A 23,087-nucleotide genomic window follows, 5' to 3' on the forward strand; every position below is an offset into this window, starting at 1 on the left:
TGTCACTTATGTGAGCCCTCGAGGCCCAAAATACACATTAGAAACAAGTCGAGACTAATTCGGGAACTCAAAGAATTTTTCGGAAAACATTAAAATTTTTCAAAGGTGAAGGGGACACACTCGTGTGGCCAGGCCATCTGGTTCACACGGTCAAGAGACATGCTCGTGTCTCAGGCTGTGTGGGCATTCGAAATAGTGGCACACGGCCGTGTCCCAGCCCGTGTCCATACCCGTGTAACTCTCTGACTTGGGTTACACGCCCGTGTGCTAGGCCGTGTTGAGCATATTGACTTGCGCAATTAAAAGATATAGGGGACACACAACTGTGTCATCTGGCCGTGTGTTACACACGGCTGAGACACACGCCCGTGTCTCTGCCCGTGTGGACGAAAATAAGTCATTTTCCAAGCCACATTTCTCACCCAATTTGCCATCAAGTTAACGAAACATTTTTGAACATCATCAAGCTATATCAAGGCATTCAAATCAAGCCAAAACAAAAAATTATACATGACATATCACCTCATATATCCAAGTATCCATACTTTTACAATTTGACCAAATACTCATATATGCATATTTGTACCAAACATACTATCTCAAACCAATCATCAATATGCCTATAAATTATCAATCACTCATCCATGCCAAAAACACATCAAGCATGGTAAGGCCATTTATAAACACATCAAAATATCCAACACAAGCCACTCAAATGGCTAGTCTCAACCAAACATTTACATGCCAACTTTGGCCAAATTAACCTGTACATGCCATTATTACCAAAATTAGTTTACTATATATATACCGAAATGCCCGATGGATAGTGTGATGTAGCTCGACCAGTTTCCAACCCTTACGAGCTTCCGAGTTACTATAAAATAGGGGAAATAAAATAGAGTAAGCATTTAATCTTAGTAAGTTCGTATAACATAGAATTTAACTTACCATTTAATTACATTTAAGGTAAGCATTCATAACATATCCAAACCAATTTGGCCAAAAGCCTATACACATATCCTCAACATGTTAGTCATGTGAAACTCATGTAATATTCCATAAACATGGGTGAACATAATCACCAAGCAAGTTTCATATACATGTACCATCCCATTTCATGTTTCAATATATCATGTAAGATCATTTCCATGTATTTCACATAAATTCCAGTAACAGTTCATGTCATTCTCATATAATCTCGTAACAGAACTGTACCCGTTGAACCATTTAAAATATCGTTGGATACACGGAAAGTACACACAAAGTGTACAAAAATGTAATCCATCAATTCATATTCAGTAATGCTCATACAAGCATGTAAACGAGAAGCTCTTTCGAGCCATATAACAGAAAGCTCTTGCGAGCCAAATATCAGGAAGCTTAAGAGAGCCATTAACCAAGAAGCTCATGGGAGCCAATTATCAGAAAGCTTGTGAGAGCCAAGTATCGAGAAGATCATAAGAGCTGTTATGTATCCGCAACACATGCAGGACCACAACCAATCCGGGAACCCTAATGACATGTCATTTGTATCCATCGAATTTTTAAGGTTCAAAAGGGGCTCGGCACTTGTCGGATATATGGTTAATAATGTACATGGCAATTGTACAATTCACACAAAATAATATTCAATTTAAAAAATATAAATATACCATTTAGTTACACGAACTTACCTCGACAAATATACGTAGATTTGTAAGCTACTAATCCGATACTTTTTCTTTTCCTCAATTCAATTCCGTACTAGGTCTATCCGGATCTATACAAATGAATTTAACTCAATTTAATACAATTCATTTTCAATTCAATCCAATACATATCTTTGGAAAAATTAATATTTTGCCTTATACTTTTAATTAATTATGATTTAGTCCCTAGGCTCGGAAAATGAAATTCATACAATTTAATCCTTATTTCAAGCCTAACCGATTTTCATACATATCAATAGTAGGCCATATTTTTCATAAAAATTCAAAAATTTTTCCATAAAATTTTCATCTTTTCCATTTAGTCCCTAAATAATAATTTTATCAAAATTCTCTTTACAAAAGTTGTTTATCTAACAACAACCATTCATTTTCCACCATAAAACTTCAAAATTCAACTATACTCATACATGGAAAAACCCTAATACTTTAACAATTTTGCAAATTAATCCTCGAGATAGCTAGATTAAGCCATTACGATCTCGAAAACATAAAAATCATTAAAAACGGGACAAGTATACTCACCTAATTAAGCAAAATAAACTTGTCTATCTTCAAGCTTCCATGGCTAGGGTTTCCATGTTTTATTTTAGGAAAGATGATGAAAATGATGAAAATTTGTTTTATTTTATTTATTGATCATCATTTTATCATTTACTTTCCAAAATTAACCTTAATAATTTACTAAATTCCAATGATGAATAATCATCCTTATCTACTAACTTCTTTAAATGGTCTATTTGCCATAGAAGGACCTCCAATTTTGAATTATATAGCTATTTGATACCTTTAGCTACTAGAATTCAACTTTTACACTTTATGCAATTTAGTCCTTTTTATCATATTAGACATGTAATCAATAAAATTCCTTAACGAAATTTTCATACAATATTTCTATCTTACTATAGACCATAAAATAATATTAAAATAAAATTTCTTCCGACTTTGAATTTGTGGTCCCGAAACCACTGTTTCGATTTCACTGAAAACGGGCTGTTACATAATAATTTTAATAAAAAGATTAAAAGTCAGAGTTTCCTGTCAACCCCAATCCACAGCAGGTGAGTTTATACATAATCAAGTATGAGATCATTCATTATCAAGCCACAATTCTATCAAAAGATTCATGAATAATCTTTCAACAATTCAATAGCAAGACATTTAACACAAGAAACTTGCCTGATGAATGAGATATGGATATGAGTACATAGTTATCCATCCGAAACATGCCAAATGCTCAAACGAGCCAATCCAACTGATAACACGCCTCGGCATCAAGTGCCTAGCTCGTAGGCTAACATCCCTCTGAAAACACACCTGGGCACTAAGTGCCAAGCTCGAAGGCTTTACATTCTCCCCCAATAACACGCTGGAATCACTGTAATATATTGTGAAATGGTCCGCAATAAATGCTGGACTTCAATATATTAAGTGTAAAATCACAGGACAGGAATCATCGTCTCATCTCAAATCAATCCCCGTACCATGCGCATTATAACCTATTGGCATGCCTATCATGCTCTATCCTACATTCATCTGGCTTAGGATTTATCATCACTAATCAGTATTATAAATGATTCACTACTTAAATTCTCATTAATATAGCATCTAATATATAGTAAATTGAACATTCGATAATCTAGTACAGTAAATTAAACTGAACGAACTTACCAAGGTTATACTGTAGAGTTTGCAACAGTTCAGGGACTATTCAACAACTTTCCTTTTTCCTCGATTTTATACTTGATCTTGACTATAATATAATTTATTTTAATTATTAAACTCAATTTTATATACTATACAAATCAATACATATTTCATTATATTTAAAAATTTTGTACATTTGCCCCAACCATTTATTCTTTTATCAATTTCGTCCTTAAGATCAAAACAAGCCTATTTCTCCCAATTAAACTTTAAACCCATTGAACTTAATTTTTTAAACCATTCTAGAACAATCCTAAATTTCAGAATTTATCAAGAAAAGCATGTCCATTTTAATTTATTTCCAATTTAATCACTAAACCTGAAATTAATAAAAATCACTTTACAAACTCAATACAAATCATTACTAAGTTACTACCCAAACCAATTATAACTATAAAACTTCAAAAATTTCAATGGCATAATTTCTATACTTTAATAATTTCACAAAATAACCCATATTCCAACTAGATATCAAGATAATAATCACAAAAATGTCAATTGCATGAAAAATAAGTTAGGAAAACCCTTACATGCATAAGTTTAATATAGCCAAAATTTCAAGCTCTTTTCATGGAGCTTCTCATTTCAATTTTTCGTGGAGAACCAAGAAAATGAAGATGATGCCCCCACCAACCTTTGTTTAATTATTTTAAATTCATTTATTTCTTTTATCATTATATTTATTAATTAAATTTATCACTTCATATTATAACATTAGGAAACAATCATGTTATCATCCATTATTCTCAATTTTGGCTATTTTGCCATATTAATCCATTCTCTTTTTATTAATTGCTACAAATGAGCACTTAAACACTAATAGAAATTACCTTTTGTACTTTTTATGATTTAGTCCCTTTTTCTTTAGTTAACTATCTAAACGTCAAAAATTTCTAAACCAAATTTTAATACAAAACTAACGACCTCGTAAATATTAAATAATTAATATTTACAGACTCACACATCGAAATTGTGGTCCCGAAACCACTATTTTTGACACCACTGAAAAATGGGTTGTTACACTTCAAGCAGGACTTTTTCTCCCAGTTAGACTCTGATTATTCTAGGGATATTTTAATATGATTAGAATTCTAATCTAAGTTTATTAAAAGAGGCCATTGTATCCCTGTTTTGTGAAGCCAATCAATAAGAGCTTTTTCTTTAGGGCGACAAGATGTAGTCACATATGAGTTTTGATAAGAGTTTCATAGTAACTATGGAGAGAATTTTATACGCCTTTTGTAAGTACTCTATGAGATTTAGGGTTTTGTTTACCAATTTACTCTTTGAGATTTTGAACTTTGTATTTAGAGTTTTGGGTAATGTACGTTTAGTACATTTAGGTTAATTTCGTGAATATTGTAATCTCGTTTGTTTACTCGATTAGTGAAAAGTCAGAGCCTCCTTTGCCCATGGTTTTTCCCTCTTTAAGGGCTTTTCACATAAAATATTTGTGTTCATTCTTCTCCACTTTTATTATCTTATTGTTTATATGGGTCAATCCCCAACAAACTAGTATTAGAGCTATGATTCAGCTTCTGCAGATCGACTCGTTTAGTGACACAACAACGTTTTAGATATCAAAAAGTTTGACGGATCATAAATTTTAGTTTCTAGAAGTTTTGGATAATCATGGAGGTAGTTGATGTGGCCGAGGACTAGGGTGATGATTCGTTGCTCTCCATATAATCCAGTTGAAGGTGGAGTCGTGTCAAATATCAGACATTTGGCTATTTTAGAGAAGAATCTCATCCCTTTTTGGTATTTAGGACTCGAACAGTTCGCAAAGTGTTTAAGGCAAGGTTGGTTGTAGAGGGTTACAGTTAGGTGGAGAGTGTTGGAATGTCAGTATCCCCATGGCACAGCAAAATTAATAAAAAATAATAATTTCGGTGATCTAACCCATGGATCCATGTGCGAGGAATGAATCGGGGTGAAATAATGGTTTCAAAATTATCGAAACTTCAATTTGAGTAGACAGTGACGCCTCGGCAACAATAATTTTGATCTACTATCGAACCAAGCCGCAACCTTTTATGATTCCGACCTCTACGTAATCCACCTAGTTTGACAATAAACGGAAGAAATCTTCAAAACTATTTTTGGAGAATTCTTTACTTGACGGCTGCTAGACCTCACAAGCAAAGTTTTCAGGTTTCTTTTTTTTATTAGGGTTTTTTTTAAAACTCTATCTATCTCACCCTTTTATAATCGGTATATATATAATGAATCATAATTCATAAAATTTTTATCTGAACATAAAAATCATAATTAAAAAAATAAATAAATAAAATAATGTTTTTAATTGAAAATTATAATTACATTAAATATAACAAGGATTTAGGTAAACTGTATTTATTTAAATTTATATACGAACCAAATTCATATATTAATAGAACTATGTTCTCATTATGTGTACAACATCCTTGTACATATAATATGTTCGATATTTGATTGTAATTAATTTAATTGATGTGAGAACCAAACACAATACCAACTATGTTTTATTCCATTCATTTCAACCATAGGGTGTGACCCTGTAGGTTCTTGTAACGTTAGCAGTAATACTAGAACGATTCTAATGTTACAAACAATGAGTGACATCTAGCAATGGATCATTGCTACCTAAGTTACAAGAAGTTATGATTCGACATAACCTTTATGTGATTAACCTTTCATGCATTAATCCTTAAGTCCTTTATCTCTGGAATGGACACAAGTCATGGAATAGTCACACTTGCATAGTCCATCCCATGTTCCTTGATATCTTGAGTAAACTATGTTATATAAATAAGTATGACATCTCATATCAACTTATTCGAGCATGGCCATGCATTTCTAGTCCCACTCAATCAAGTGGCCTAAGATATTACTCCCATTATGTAAGAGGGACTTATTCTATATTGATCAACCATATCCCTCAACATAGGTTGTGGTATATACAACACCAGCCTTTATAGAACAACCAGTTGCGGTGTACGTTTTACTGTATCAAAATATGCAACTCACGATGTTAGGATAATAATGATCTCAAGTCTAATGATCATATACATATTAATCACTATGAGTAATGTTGTGACAATTATATAATAATCCAAGAAACATACTCATAGCGGGTCAGTCCAATATATTGTTCTCTAACACACATATTCATGCATTGATTTTGACACTCCATATCAATGACAACTCTTTATCATCAATCAACTACATGTTAGTCTTAATGCATTATTGTTGTCCTAGTCAACAATAATACTTGACTAAGGATCTTTTAAGAACAATCATATTATTCTCAGGACATTATTATAATACAGTTTATTTATACACACAGAAAAGAAACTGAAATAATAATGGCAACGCCTTATATTAATAAACATGGTAAATCAAGTATGTTATTACAACCATCTCATGAATGATCTTTGGGCATACTCTTACAGAGAGAGTTGATGTTCTTTCTCCTGTTTGGGTGTTACTGACCCTTGTTGCATTATACAACTTTGGTTTGAAGACTAGGAGTCTTTCACTTCACAAGTTCGAGCACTGTTTGACCTTGTTTGGTATTCTGTGAAATTCGAGTTTGGCCCATGACAAGGCATGGAAAAGGAAGCGTGATAAATATGAGCCAAGGTAGAGATTTGTGGGGTGTGCCTCGCTTTTATCAGACATTTTACAGGCACTTAGGAATATGTTTTGACAAGCAACTAAAGAAGGCCCAAAATAGGCTTAACGTCATAACAAGGAGCATCGGGATGTCGGGATGACATGATAGCGTTGAAACGACAAAGCAGAGACGACGTTGCAACAAGGCGATATGCCACGTCACGACTTGTTCTCTTATTTGGCAACCATGTTTTAGACAAGTAAGACTGCTTCTCCAAGTTGGACTCTTATTATTCCAGAGATATTTTAGTATGATTAGAAATGTAATATAAACTTATTTAAATGGGTCATTATATCCCTATTTTCATATGCTAATTAGCTAGGGCTTTTCTTGAAGGCGACAAGATGTAGTCGCCAATGAGTTTTGGTGGGAGTTTTATGGTAATTATGAAGAGTATTTTATATTCTTTTTGTGAGTGCTCTATGAGTTTTAATGTTTTGTTTACCGGTTTGCTCTTTGAGATTTTGAGCTTAGTATTCAGGGTTTGGGTTTATACGTTTAGTACATTTAGTTTATTTTCTCCGTTTTGTACTCTCGTTTGTTTACTCATTTAATGAAAAGTTGATACCTTATTTGCTCGTGATTTTTCCCTCTTTGAGGGTTTTCCACGTAAAATATTTATGTTTATTCCTCTTCACTTTTTACTATGTCATTGTTTATATAGGTCGAATCCCTTATGCCGTTAAGTTCAGTGCGTCATCTTCACTGGCTTAAATCTGATCATTGACCATTGATGATCTCCTTAGATGCAATCAAGAAGAAAAGAGGTGACAATCCGTTTCACTTTCTTGCTAGTTGGATGTTGTTAGAACCGTAAAACTTTGATATAAAACTTAACAAACTAAGATCTGTCATGTTAGGTCATAAAAAATAAATCAAGAACAAAACTGAATGCAAAAGTATACCTGAATCCATTGTTTTTCTCTTTATATAATTCTCTCTTATGGGGATAGAAAAGAAATATAAGATATATATCTATTTCTTGGGAATCACTACCTCATTTTAAAATAACTTATTATTAAATCAGTTTTGAGTATTTATAATTTGACCCATCATCAAATTATACAACTTATGGTATCTACATATTATTTCCATGAAACTTTAATACTTATGACACTTATAACGTAATTGGTCACTTAATTTTGTATCACACTTTATAATAACATTATACATTATACATATGTGACCATAATTGAGGATTTTAATCCAACAAATGTCTCATATGGGATGTCGGGGATTTATTCTTACTTAGTAGTTGAAGGAAGGTGATCTTATTAGCAAATTAGTGAGTTCAGTGACTCACTAAAGCAATGGAATAGGGATGTTTTCCGAAATATCTTTCGTCGAAAAAAAGGAAACAATGGTAAAATTAAAACGTCTTCAATGGAAACTTGATCGATGGGATTCTCAGTACTTACGCCAACAGGAATTGTTTCTTCAGAAGTAGTTGGAAGTGATTCTTGATCAATAAAAGGTCTTTTGGAAGCAAAAGTCGCAAAGGGAATGGCTTATAAATGGAGACCATAATACGAGGTACTTTATAGTCGTACGATGGCCAGAAAACGTATAAACCAAATTGAAGGACTTTGTTTGGAGGATGGTAACTGATGTTATGAAGATGAATCTCTAAAGAGAATTGTTGTTGACTTATTTTCACAACTATATGTGGTGGAGAATCCTTCCCTAGAGACTTTCCCGTTGTGTGGTCTCTTTCGATGGGTTGATGAAGAGGACAATTTGGGTCTCGTGACTACTGTCAACTTGGAGGAAGTTCAAAGTGCCCTTTTCAACATGGCGCCTCTCAAGGCTTCGGGTATTGATGGATTTCATGCGATATTCTATCAAATTAATTGTATTCAAAGTCGAATAATTATGCATTCAAGTTGTTGCAGTTTAAAGATGAATTGATTTAATTTTAATAATTTATTGTTAAACTTTTGAATTATTAAATTATAAATCATTTAAAATTTGTCTAAGATGAAATCGAATTATTTACGAGAGTTATATCAAATTTGATCTAAGATAAATCAAACAAAATTGTTTAGTTCAGATGAAATTTATCTTGCATACGGAATATATATATATATATATATATATATATATATTGATGTTCAGGTGCATGTGCAGCGTGTAGGAGAGGAAAAAAAAGCGAAAGCCCCAGCCATTCCCAGTACTTACTTGCTATGATGTTTGCTTGCCAAAAGCAGAAGGAAGATCAGATTAAAGGACGGAGGAAATATCTTCTGATTTCGAATCAACCATCTTTCACATTTTTCTCCCCGACACTTGTTGAGTAGAAAATAAAATACAAAGTTTATTATAACAAAAACTTATATATATATATAATAGTTTAAACAAATAAAATGCAATCATCGTTAATCACGTCGAGATAGGATAAAACTGTAAGTTGCAAGCTTGGTGCCACTTTTTAGAAAGAACTGACAAGAAGCAATTGGGTAGCAGCACTCTCAAGCACCCACCTTGCACCCATATTCGCGTCACCCCTAAGCAGACATCACCACATGTATGATGCATGTTGTTTTTATGGATCCCAATTAAACCGAAAGGAAGATAATGAAACTCAAAACAAACAAAACAGAACCCAAAATGATTTATACACATTTTGATGTCTACTGAAATTTAGCTCAATTACCAACTTGAATTTGTACACATTTCTCTCCATAAGCCGCTCATCAAAACTTCAACGACCCATAAAAACCAAAACTAGTAGGAAAAGATGATTTCCCACAAAGATTAATTCCCATCATCTGCAGCTCGTAGCGTCTTACGCTACACCTAAGCCTTATTTTTGTTGACCAAGAAAACTCCTGTACTTACAAGACACCATCATTTACATAGAGATCAGGAACCCTACCAAACATATTTACACAATGACAAAGGGCTCCTGTCATTTTTTGCTACTCTATTTTAAACGTGATATATATTTAAGCACCTTTTTTAGGCTTATCTATTTACTGTTTTCAGGATTGCAATGGGGTCTACGCCAGTGCAGAGATGCTACAATTCTGACGATCCCTGTCGAGGCAATCAAACCCCTCCACTCTCACCGCTGGTTTGCTACCAAAATTCGCCCTAACATAGCTTCCTTTCCTCGATGACGACGAGGGAGAAGATGAGTACAAGCCCGATGAAGGTGGCACCGATGACATAATCTTCTGCTCCCCAAATCGAGCATCCTGTATTAACGGGTTAGATACTCTGCTCGGCGGCGACCCACAAAAAAATGGGGGCGACAACGCTACTTGTGTACAACCTTGTTCCACTCCACATCCACCCTGTTCAGTTTCAAAACCAATAATCATATCATATACCTTTTTAACTTAAAAAATGGGACACATGCTCTAACTTCTAAATTTTAAGTTTTTAATCTCACAAAATTTAAAAATTCCACCATGAATAAAATAATAATCCTTTTTTTTTTAAATATGAAACAACATACTAAAACAAGTAACTTAATGAACCCAAATTCTATTTTTCTATATACTCAATTCCACAATAGTTTTTCTCGTACACGAAACAAGGGTTAAATTTTTAAAAGAACCCCAATGGGTGTTGCACCGAAATGCCGCATTGTTTATGGGACCAAAAATAGGTTTTCTTATTTTATAATTTATAGAATAATTTATTGTGCCTTAAAACAAAACCATTTAGAAATAGCAACTTGTAAATATGTTTTAATTCTTTTTAAAAAATAAATAAATTATGAGAACAAAGTATACCTTTGTAAGAATAAAATCCAAAGCATCACTCTCCTCTTTTGAATCACAAAGCTCCACTTGATGGCTGAAAAACGTAGAACAAACTGCTATTTCTTAGATCTATTTATTAAAAAACAAATAGAAGGGAGAGAGATAATCGAAGGGCATAAAAAGAATAGAAAATTACCTGAGTTGCCATCTCAGGGACCTAACAGGGTGGTCGTTGAAGGGGGTGTTTAAAAGACCCAAACGACGTGGTTTCGGGCAGACCATGGTCTCTTTCCGATCCGTAACCGAAACCGAAATGGAGCTCCGCATCTCGTCAGAGCAGCTTCCAATTTCGCTTTGTTGGATCCCACACTGCATCTTTTTTCCTCTGGCGCTTTTCTTTTTCTTTCCTAATATTAACAATTAATTCCCCTATTTAACATAAACAGATGCTTAATTAAACAGTCTTGAAATATAAAGCAAAAATTACTGTATTGAAATTCCACAACTATTTTAGAAAAGTTCTAAAGCAACAGATCTACTCAAAACAAAAATTAAATAGATCTGGTTTAAATAAAAGGTGATTTTTTTTATAAAAAAAGTGCGTATTTGATTTCCTTACAGATCTACCAAGCTTAGACCAGTAATGTAAAAAAGAAAAAAAATTAAGCTCTAATTTTCTAAAATTAGATTTAGCTAAGGATATGGTTCAGATCGAGGAAGAAATAAAGGAAATCTAAACAAAGGCGCTGTTTGAAGAGCTGAAAAATGGTGAAATTTAAAAAAAAAAAAAGAGCCGTCGCTTCTAAAGAAAACAAAATCTGAGGCGAAGAGAAGAGCTGATAGAAAGAAAGCAAGCATGAAAGATAGAAAGAAAGAAAGAGAGGAGAGTAATACCTTAACTTTAAACTGTACAGGTAATTTGAGAAACACTTGGGAGTAGGAGGTAAATATAAACCGAGCACCATAGAAAAAAAATTATGAAAATGAAAAAAAAGAAAAGAAAAAAGAAATGGAGTCGAGAAAATAGGCGAGAGAAGAAAGGAGGATGGTAAAGGAGAGGTCCAGTGTGATTTATTGGAGAGAGAGAGAAGGGGGAAGGTATGGGGAAGAGACAAGAGAATCACAAAAAAATTGAAGAAATATAATAAAAAGGAAAGTCGTATTGCAATTGGGCAACATCACAGTTTTTTTCTTTTTTCTTTTTTCGTTGGCAACATCACAGCTATGAATAGAAAGAGAGAGAATATAAACATATATTTATTAGATTATATGGGTTATAACTTGGTAATACAATTATGGAGGAGTTTTTACTAAATTAGCTGAATAAGCTCTTCTTTTTTTTTTTTAATTTGAATTTTAAATCGTTTTAAAATTTAATTAGGAAAATAAATCATTTTTAGGAAATAGAAAGTGAAAGCGAGTCCCCCTAAGATTGTAAGAAAGCTTGTCAACTTGAGGCATTTTTTTTTAACGGTAAAATGTAATGACTTTTTTACTGTTGCTTTGCTAAACGGTAAAAGAATTTAAAATCTCAATGGTAATTTTTTTAACCTATAAATACCCCCAAATTTTATTTTTTTCATTCACATCCTTCTCTCAAACTCTCTCAACTCTATTAAGCTTTTTATTCAATATTTATTTATATTTTTATTTAAAAATATTATTTTTAAAATTATACCATATTTTATTTGTCGAAACCCCTTTTTTGGATGTCGACTTTTTATTTTAAAACGAAAATGGATTCGCCACCAATCCTTTTTATTTAGGTGTGATTGGATCACCTCAAAACTTGGTTATAAAATGTTAGATTTATTAAAAAGATAATTTTTTGTCTAAAAATTTCAAGAAATGGGTTCAGAAGTCGGTTACGTATGAGGAAGGGTTAGCACACTTATAACGCCCAAAATTCGTACCTAGTTGATTACTTAATGTCTTGATGTCGAAAATTAAAAATTCAAAAAGAATTTATAATACGATCACTCTTTGCATGATGTTACTTGATTAAAATATCGCTAATTAAATTAAACTTTGTGGAAAAAAAAGCTTTATTTTGAGTTAATCGAAAAGAAAAGATCACGCCCCGTAAGTTAGGACACAATATCTCGAATCCTCGACAACAAGAATAATCGTCATTTGATTATTACTTGAATCCTATGTTTGTCCATTTTAGATAAGATATTCAATTACTTAGGTTTAAGGAGAAAATCATACTTTGTAAGTTGGGAGCACAACCTCTCGAATTTCTCAAATAAAGAATATTGTCTCGGTTTTAAATTATTTCTTATGCGTTTGTGCAAAAAAAAAAGATGAACATATGTAGCAATATTGACAAGACACGATGATGACAAAATTATGACATTGACAAAATAAACAACATAAATAATAAAATGAAATGACAATAATATAATAAGTAAAAAAATAATGAAATAAATAAGAAAATATTCGATTAATAATATTTATAATAATAATACTACTAGTGAAATAATATAAAAATGTATGATAATAATATAGTTACATTCATATAATATTGATTCTTTGAGCGAATTTTAACAAAATTAATATTAATTAACAACCATGATTACTTAATAATATTAATAATATCAATAATTAAAAATAAAATACCAAAATAAAATAACCAAGAAATCCAACGGCAAAAAATAAAAAAAGTAAATACATGGACTTAATTAAATGAATAGGGGACTAAATTGAAATTGTGACAGAACCTTAAGTAAAAATTAAAGGGTTAAAATAAAGAAACAATAAAAGGCAAGGATCAAAAGGGTAAATAACCCAAACCCAGTACATGTCATTCCTCAAAGGGTTGATAATCTAGGGACTGGATTGAATATTTAATAAAATTTAAAGTGTAAAATTAAAAAAAATAAAGGGCCAAAATAAAATAAAATAAATAGGGGCCCAAAGGGTTATTTTCCCAACCCCATGTCATTCCCTTAAGCCGACAGTGGGTCAAAGGACCCATTGCAAAGAAATTAAAATTGTAGGGTAAAAAATAAAATAAAAAAGGCACAGGACGAAATTGGAAAAAAGGTGAAAGGAACAAAACTACAAATAGACCCTCCCATTGAAAACACGTAGATTCTAGATGGATTCGGATCGGGTCACTAGGTCACGATTCAAAACGACACCGTTTTGGGAATTTTAAGCTACACTCCAAAATGACGTCGTATGGTCCTCTTATATAAGTTTTTAAAAAAAAACTATAAACAATTCACTTTCCCTCTATGTTTTAAAAAAAATTCTTATTTTTTCTTTTTTCTCTCAAAAAAGCCTTCCCCGTTCTGATCCCAAGGGCCGCCGCGACCACTGGTCATCGGCGATGACGAATGTCGCTTTCGGTGGCCGAAAAAAATACCCAAAACGCTCCCTTTTGACTCCTTTTCTCACATGGGATGTTGATCTGGGTTTTTTAACCCGAAAAACTCAGTTCAACCTTGACAAAAGGGGTAGAAACGTTTCAGTTTCCTTTTTTCCGGTGAGGTAAGTTTTCTTTAAATCTTGTTTCTATTTTTTTTATGTTCTTTACGAAAAGAAAACAAAAAGAGATAAAAATCAAAATAAAAGATAAAAAAAACCACCTTTGTAACTTGTTCTTTTTTATTTCTCTGTTGAATTTCCTTTTTTCTTTGTTACATGTGATGGCTGTGGATTTTATAGCCAAACTATAATATTTATTTTTTATTTCTTTTCTATTTCTCTGCTCTGTCTTCTGCTTTCTTTTTTGTAGGTATTTCACGATAGTGGCAAAGGCTTTTCGGTCAACCATGGTGGGAAGATGTGCCCTTAACCATTTTGGTGAAACAGCATAAGAACCAAACCTCGAGGCGTGGGCAACTCTGGGGAGCGTGCCTGCTGATGTGGCAAGAGCGACGGTAGCGCTGAAGCTTTTAGTTTTTAGGGTTTTTAAAATTTTTTAGGTTTTGGACTTGGGTTGGTGTATTTGGGCTTTAGGGTTTTTATTTATTTGTTTGGTTTATTTGTTTCAGTTGGGCTGGATAAAATTTGCATGTTACATTATTCATTCGAATCAATTTCTCAAAAAAAAAAACATCTCTAATCCACTTCGACAACAACCATATTTCCGCCACCTAATTAGCAATGGTAAGATGAAATTTAAAATTTTATTTTATTTAATTATGTTAAATATTTTCATGTTATAAATATTTTATGTTATAAATAGGCGAATAATCGTGTGCTGGAGGCATTCATACATAATACGGGGGAGCCTTCAATCTGTGAAATTCATGGGGTACCTGCAATAGGCTAAATTCTTGCATGTGTCTCACATGTAAGGGGGTTGGAAACTCGATCCCATATTAATCAGTGCATTGGTGGAAAGATAGAGGCCCAAAACACACATTTTCCACCTTCCATGCGACAAGTGTACAATCACACTTGAGAACGTAACGTTATAGCTCGGTCTGTCGGTGGATGGGCTAGTCATCACGGGATCAGTGGTGGTTCAAGAGAAAGTGGACCTTTGCATGGGAATGTTAGAGAATGTCCTAAATAGATTGAAAAGTGGTCGGATATCAATCAACTGGTTCGAGACAAATTTCAATAAGCTTCCCGACAACGCAACAGAGGAGACCATACAAAAATACACTCGAGCATTCATCTTGAGTTTAATTAGGGGTATTTTAGTGTTCGATAAATCTAGAAATTTGGTGCACATAAGGTGACTTCTACATCTACCAGATTTCAGTGAATGTGCAAAACTAAGTTGGGGATCTACCTTGTTGTCCACATTATACCGAGAGCTTTGTCGAGCAACGCAGCCAGATAAGATATCAATTGGTGGTTACCTATTGCTGCTGTAGTCATGGGCCTGATGGCGAATACCGTTTTACGTCCCAGAGTGACTAACCCATACATGTTCCCTTTGGTGACAAGGTAAACATCATTTATCAATAAATATGTAGTTTGTGTAGTAAATGTTTTTATTTTTTATATGTTTCGACTAATATATCGCTTGTACAAGTGGAACCATGGGCTGAGTTACGTGGGACTCTCCGACGTGTTGGAAGGCGTTAGGTTGTTGTTAGATCAACACTTGAAAATCGAGGTTAATTACCTATCATTTTTAACATTTATTAATTACGCAATGATTTATTAAAAAAATCCATACGTAACGATATTTTCAATTCTGTTTTTAGTTTAAATGGATGTCGTATGTCGACCCTGAAATCATATCTTGCATTCCCACCAGAAGTGTTAGACAATTGGGAAATGTGGGACGTGAAGGTGCCGTTGATAGTGTATGTGACGGTGGAGATGCATAAATCAAACCGAGTTCTACGGTAGTTTGGGTATAAGCAATGAGTTCCACCGTCACCGTGAGACTTAAAAGAATTGTATAAGGTGGACATACGGGGGAAGAACGACTAGGCAAAGAAGCACAAAGAGCACATCCAGGCTTGGATGGAATCTATACCCACCCGCGAACCATTTTTGTCGACGGACACGGTAGCAGCTGAAGATTACTTGACATGGTTCAAAGCTATCGACAAGTTGTATCACTACCACTGGAGGCAAGGAGTAGGCAAATTCGGTCGAAGAGGCAATGTCGATCGCCATAGTAATGTAGGAAGGGATGTGGTCACACGACGGGTTCGTCATTTGCTTCGGCAGAAGATGCGCCGCTTGTGGCTACGCAATATCTAGCTCAATTCACTCCACTTATTCCTGTTCAATTCAGTAATCCTATGTTTATTTCACAAGCACCACTACATGTGGCCGATTTTTTTGTTCTCGCAGGTATGTCATGACACCACTCACAGGTTCAAGAAACTGAGCAATTTAGCTCGATGTCGAGATATAGCACCTCGATATCGTGACAAATAAATCAATTTACCCCAAATCTAAAAATTTCATGGTGTGTTACGACATCAAGCTCCGATGTCACGACATTGGTATTTTGCTAGGGATGTCGCGACATAGAACCCCTATGTTGCAACACCCACTAGAATTTTCTTTAAGGTTGACTCGACCCATTACACAACCCGCTAGCTTTAACCTTGTTTTAACTCGTTTTTAACTTAAAAATACCAAAGATTTTTAAACCTAACACAATTCTAATTAGTTTTAAACTCTCCTTAATCTTAAAATCTCTCAAACCCTTTAAACATTTAAACTCTAAAATCCCTTTCTCTTTTCTCTCTATTTTGCTTCAATATTAGTTTTCTTTCCTTATGTTTTTATTTGGTTCAGGTTAAACACTTCACATTAACAAGGAAATCTGCAAGAAGCTTTACCAAGGAATCATGAATTTTTAAATCGAGGTTAAAGGTTCCTAAACTTAACCATTCTATTGAATTATTGTGAAATATATTTTTTGATTTTGATTACTTCCTATTAAAAAAATGCCTCCTAGAAAACCTAGAATAACTAACGAACTTGACCCATCGGTGACTACATACTGATCTGTCGCAATCCGGTGTAGCAAATGAAACTAGTTTTCATACTTGAAGAGCTTGAATACGAAAAATTTTAGTATGTTTTAGTTTTGTTTTCTTAGTTTATTTTAAATTCAATAAAAATGCGTTTTGAGTCTTTTATTGACCTTAGGGGTCGAATGAGGCCTAAAGGCTAGCTAACGTACTTAGTAACTATCCAGGAGACCATTCAAAGACATAAGAATTCAAAGCTGGTCATTGTGCTGTAACACAAGGAGTTTGATGTCGAAACATAAGAAGCAGAATGCTAGAATGACTATACTACCTTCGGTGTCATGACATAGCTAATGGATGTCGCGACACACCCCTGAAGCTACCCCTGAACCATGCATACTACCTTCGATGTTGCGACACAAGAACTAGGGTGTCGCGACATTGGTCTTGTACAAGAAGCACTTATGAATTAGGGGCATTTTGGTTCACACAATGGAAATTAAACACGAGAACGTTAGCTAAACTAGGGTTGAGGACGACGACAACCCTAACTCTATAAATAGGCTCTTAGAACACTGTTTAAAGACGGCTTTTCATACTTTAAGTTTCCTTTGTAATTTTAGTTTTCAATTTTTCTTTCTTGTAGGCTTTAGGTTTATTTTTAGTTCTTTTCTTTTTGTGCTCTTTAGAGAACGTGGTTTGTAACTGCAATCAAATGTTTTTGGATTTGCTGCGCTTCATCTAATACAAATAGGATTCTCCAAACTCTATTCTTGAATTTTTTTTATTTATGTTTATTCTTATATTCAAGTTTATTGTGTTAGTAAGATCCATGAGGAACTAGTCCTTTTATGGAGGATTAGTGAGTAGAGGTGTCATTAACTAATTATTATGTAGGATTTTCTTAGCAAATCAACTGTTTGGGAGAGGAAGATCTTAAACCCTAGACTTGATGACCTTAGGAAGTTATTTAGGTGAGAATGAACCCAAAATTGATATGGCCTATCCGTGAACACCTTAGCCCCAAACCGGTTTGGACTGTGATGTCGAGAGATAAGTAGTTCTTGTTGACTTATTGGTTTAATAGAAGATTGAGATATCCTTCTAGGGTAATGACTAGTTGATTGAGTAGAAACTCGGAATAAAAATTAGTTATGACCAGTAAAGCAAGCTAATCACCCATGCCTAGAATTGATTAAGTCTATAAATTAGTTTTCCACAGTTCTTTTTATTTAGGTTTTTGTTTTTTTTATTTTCTTATTTATAAAAATTCAAAAAATCTTTCTTTTATGTTTTATCGTGATATAATTTATTTAAAATGCTAATTAGATCTATTTACGTTTAAGTTAGAATTAATCTAGTAATTTGCCACCCTTCGGTACGATCCTCGGAGTACTCACCCACTCTGTTGTAACTATATTACAACCTGACCAATATAATTGTGGACATCGCCTCTATATTTCATATCTTTTAGTTGCAGTATTCACACTCTAGACGTTAGCACGTCCGGAGGCGGTTACAAACTCCTCAAACTTTCCAAAACTAAACGTTGAAATAATCTTTTTGGAACTTCAAGGAAAGACGTTTATACAAGAACATGGATTTGAGCCATCGATGATTTTATGTAAGGAAATTTGGCCGTTAGTTCAACACTATAGATGGGAGCACTTTTGCGTGCCACTTGGGAAACCATACCAGTAAGAGGGAAAGGGTGCTTGTCACCCTTAAAGCAATTTGTGAGTTTTATAAAGCTCCATATTATGAATTCGATTTTGTAGAAGAAAGTGTCTTAGAACAATTTGGGGATATTAATATGTATAATATTTTAAAATTTTTAAAAGAAGGTAGGGGTGAATGGAAGCATCGCCCTAATACTGATATTCACACTTCCTTCAATCAAGTAATTATGTTTCCAGATCCTAAGATGTGGATGACCTTTTTATGCACTCGAATTGCTTCTACTTTAAATGTTTCTAATGTCAATACTTTTCGAGTGGTTTTGTTATATGTTGTTTTGCAGAAGAAACAGGTATGCATCGGGACATGGATCTACAATTACATGAAAATATGCATTACGGGCCAAAAGGTGGGAGTTTTTTTCCCCACTTAGTTACAGCCTTGTGCAAGAAGGCTGGAGTTCCAATGACAACCACTGAGCAATTCATGAAGCCATCCAAGAGTTTCATAGGAGATACATTATACACGTAGTATACAAAACTTCAATGAAAGCAAATAAGGGATTGGAACAAACGCTGAAAAGAAAAGATGGGCGTTCCAGCCTCACTCAAACGGAAAACATAATCAATGTCTTAATAAGAAGTAGGCGAAAGTAGCATCCCAAACGCCGAATGGATGATAAGATGAATGCAAGAGACAAGCCCAGTTCTTCAAGAATTTGTGTGAAAAACTAATATGAGAGTACCAAATTACCCACCAAACAAATAGGATTTAATGCATTCCCATCATAGAGTAGAAAAGCAAGGAGGCGAAGAAGGGGAAAATAGTGAGGACGAGGAAGTTGAAAAGGAGGAGGATGAGATGGAATAAGATTCTCAAGAAGAGAAGGACGAGGATTAACAATTTTATTTTTATTAAATTTTATATTGTAAACAATTAATTTGGATGATTTTTATTTTTTAGGAGTAGGATTAACAATATATTTATATACATGTTTTCTGTTTTCAAATTTTCTATACAGGAACCTCATAGGAAAGAAACACTACATTTACAAGCTTAAAACGAACAAGGAAGGAGGCACTCACCAAAAGATTACGACAAGGTCACGATCAATCGAGTACTTTGTTCCTTATCTATTTAAGGGCTTCACATTATTGACAATGTGCTATTTAAATTATGGCGGGGTAACATAAGAAATTTTGTTTTTATTTTTATGTTGTTATTTTATTTTTCTTGTCAAAGTATGCTTGAGCTTGTAGAAATAAAAGTGATTGGTTTGGAGTATGTATATAGGTTGATTGTGTTTACTGTAAATTTGGCATGAGAGTAAATGATTTTAAATTTTCAATTATTAGACTAATAAGTTCTATATATTACACTATAAATAAGCATTATGTAATTGAATATACCAAATGACATAGAAAATATAGGGAAATAAACATGCTAAAATGTATGATAAATGGTTAAATTTGTGAATATTGAGATACCAAGGTATTACCTTAGGCATTGTTTGGCATAACCAGAGCCAAAAAGCTAACCATATTCATCAATCCTTAGTACCTATTTTGAGCCAGAAAACACTTCTTGGTGAACCTTTATACAAAACCTGAGCAAAAAATATCAATTTGTGCTTACCCTTTTTGTTTTGTCTCGGAATTGCACAAATTTAGACGTCTGGCCATACGTATTGAGGGATAGGTAGATACATCATGGCAGTTTTGTGAAAATTAGAGTGAAATAGGAAAAAAAAATAGCGTGATATAGTGATTATAGGATTAACCAAAATGTGCAAAACAAAAAGAAACAAATTCAAAAAAAAGTTAAAACGAGTAGAAAAAGTACTTGAGTAATGAAAAAGAAAGCATTGTGAGTGAGAGATGTTGAAAATTTTAAAAGTGACACAAAATCTCAACCATTAGTACACAAAAACTCGTGAGCTAACCGTAGTTGCTTTGTCATGTTGTGATTTCCTAAGTGGGGAAATAATGAAGGTGAGAGAAAGAGAAAGAAGGTGGTGAGTCAGTAAGGGTTATTAAGGGGAAGAATAGGGAACAACACAATATGCCAAACTACTTTCATGCTTGAAACTGCTTTTGATGCTTCCTTTTTTTTGAATTTCATACCAACCTTAAGCCTTAGGACGTTACAAGCCGAAAAGCCCTATGCGACTTAGGTAGATTTATTCATGAATTGACATTATATTGAGTAATTACAATAATGACTGTTTGTATTCTGCTAGGATAATCAAATTACTTGTATGATTAATCGATGTATCCATATATTTGAGGACCTTACTATTTGTATACTTCGTAATATACTGAACTTAAGTGTTTGAAACTGAAAATGGGAAGTTGTTTATATATCATGCCATAGTTACATGTATGTATGATTTTTCCTAGCTATGTGTTCCAAAACTTGTCCTTGTATTATATTTTCCCAAAAGACGTCTTTTATTTTTTATTTTTTAAGTTTCTTTGCTTGAGAACAAGTAATGACTTAAGTGTGGGAAAGTTTGATCTATTGCAATTCGTTGTAGCAGATTAAACCAGTTTTCATGCTTAAGGAGCTTGAATATGAGCAAATTGATTATGTTTTATTTAGTTTTTCAATCTTAGCTTTCAATTAATAAAAAGTGTGATATAAGTCGTTTATATGACCTTAGGGGTCGAAGTAGGCCTAAGAGAGGAGAGGGCCAACGTGTTTAGTGAGTGTGTAAGACACTATTTAGAGGTAGGAGAACTCAAGACTGGTCACCATGTTGCAACACAAAGGTTTGACATCACAACATCATGAGCAGGAATCCAAAATACTAAGGCTTAGTTTGGATGGGCGGTGTGTTTAGCTCCGGTGGGGTTAAAAACAGCGGTGGCAGTGAGATTAATTACTGTAACGGTGAGATTAGATACTGTAGCAGTGAGATTAGAAATAGTGGTGGAGTGTGTGTTTGGATTCAAACGCAGCTGTAGCGGTGAGGTGAGAATAAGAAATGACTATTAAAGACATCATATTAGAATTGATATATAATAGAAGTTTTTTAAATTATTTTACTTTTTTTAAAATTATTAAAATATGTAAATTTATAAATTCATTTAATAAAATATTAAAATATATCTTCTAATATTTTAATAAATTATATAATTAATTTAAATTATTTATTAATATTTTTCGAAAAAGTTATTTTTACATACTCCTTGTATGTAATTACTGGCAGGGTGTTCTTTTCTCCCAAACATCTCATACTTCAAGTGTTCAAGCAGTGGTTTCAATTCCAATTTAGGTGTTTTAATAATAAAAGGAACCATTTTAGTTATGGTTGGAATTACCTGTTTTGGATATTCTTTACTTTTACACCACCAGTCAAGTTGAAAGGCTAGCTCGTTATTCTCTTGTTCTGCATTATTCATACTTTCCTCCTCTGGTTCATCTTTATTAGGCTCAACAAAATCTAATGTTCCTAATTCCAGGTTATAAGATGTTTACTTTTGGAGTGTACATTCTGCTAGGTTAGCGTTTTATATCTCTTGGTTTATGCCCCATGTAAGCTCATTCTTGCTGACATTTTCCAATATATCGATTATTTATCTTCCTATTTTTAACCAAATACTCCCTCTAGCTATAAAATCAAATTGTCGCTTGTTCTGTCCATCCAACCCATCATAGAAATGTTGTAGTTGTATTGCAAAGTTAACACCTCTATCATCTTCTTCAAGTTTCTGTCCATCTATCATCTTGTTCTGTCCATCTATTATATCGATTATATATCTTTTGTTCTGTCCATCTATCATCTTCTTCAAGTTTCCGGTGCACCTTTGTTATAGAGAAATGGCATAAGTTGCAGAAGATCGGTAGTGGCAGAAGTTGAAAATGGTTGAAAAGTCCACAAATTGAAAAGTCCACAAAAGTCCACTACCACAACCACAACCACAACCAAACATGGTTGAAAATGGCAGAAGTTGCAGCAACAGTAGCAGAAGTTTGAAGAAGGAGATGAATGACTTACCTGGAGCTTTATGAAGTGAACTGGTTGCACAAATTGAAGAAGGAGAAGCATGATAGGAGGAGGAAAGATGTGGAGAGTTAAAGTAAGGGTATTTTTGGAGAGTTAAAGTACCAATAGCTCACTGCACCTCCATTGCTGCTGAAATCACCAGCTAATTTTCAACTGAGCAGTGTGGTGGAGATACAATCTCACTGCACTAACTTGCGAAACCAAACAACATAG

General features: G+C 33.6%; 1 protein-coding gene across 2 annotated transcripts; it reads right to left on the reverse strand.

Annotated features, from left to right (window-relative positions):
* Positions 1 to 9,700: 9,700 nt before the first annotated feature.
* Positions 9,701 to 12,023, reverse strand: LOC107909575 (uncharacterized). Of its 2 annotated transcripts, none has more exons than XM_016837158.2 (4): positions 11,676 to 12,023; positions 10,978 to 11,210; positions 10,812 to 10,875; positions 9,701 to 10,367 (listed from the first exon to the last, which is right to left on the reverse strand). In XM_016837158.2, exons 2-4 carry the CDS (start codon positions 11,154 to 11,156, stop codon positions 10,071 to 10,073), a joined length of 540 nt encoding a protein of 179 aa, XP_016692647.1. In that variant the 5' UTR covers positions 11,157 to 11,210; positions 11,676 to 12,023; the 3' UTR covers positions 9,701 to 10,070. The 2 variants fall into 2 exon arrangements, with proteins under 2 accessions (XP_016692647.1, XP_016692649.1); XM_016837160.2 differs by having other exon boundaries at positions 10,978 to 11,188; positions 11,676 to 11,988.
* Between the last annotated feature and the right edge of the window lie 11,064 nt (positions 12,024 to 23,087).

The sequence above is a fragment of the Gossypium hirsutum genome, chromosome D02 (genome assembly GCF_007990345.1).
Source record: "Gossypium hirsutum isolate 1008001.06 chromosome D02, Gossypium_hirsutum_v2.1, whole genome shotgun sequence".
Classification (NCBI taxonomy): Eukaryota; Viridiplantae; Streptophyta; class Magnoliopsida; order Malvales; family Malvaceae; genus Gossypium; species Gossypium hirsutum.

Bases quoted from the DNA above. Each gene is read 5' to 3' on its own strand.
- LOC107909575 (XM_016837158.2), bottom strand. From the start codon at position 11,156: ATGCAGTGTGGGATCCAACAAAGCGAAATTGGAAGCTGCTCTGACGAG. The intron at 10,876-10,977 runs GTAATTTTCTAT...TACGTTTTTCAG, and splicing joins TCCCTGAGATGGCAACTCAG to CCATCAAGTGGAGCTTTGTG. The intron at 10,368-10,811 runs GTATACTTTGTT...GAAACTGAACAG, and splicing joins TGGATTTTATTCTTACAAAG to GGTGGATGTGGAGTGGAACA.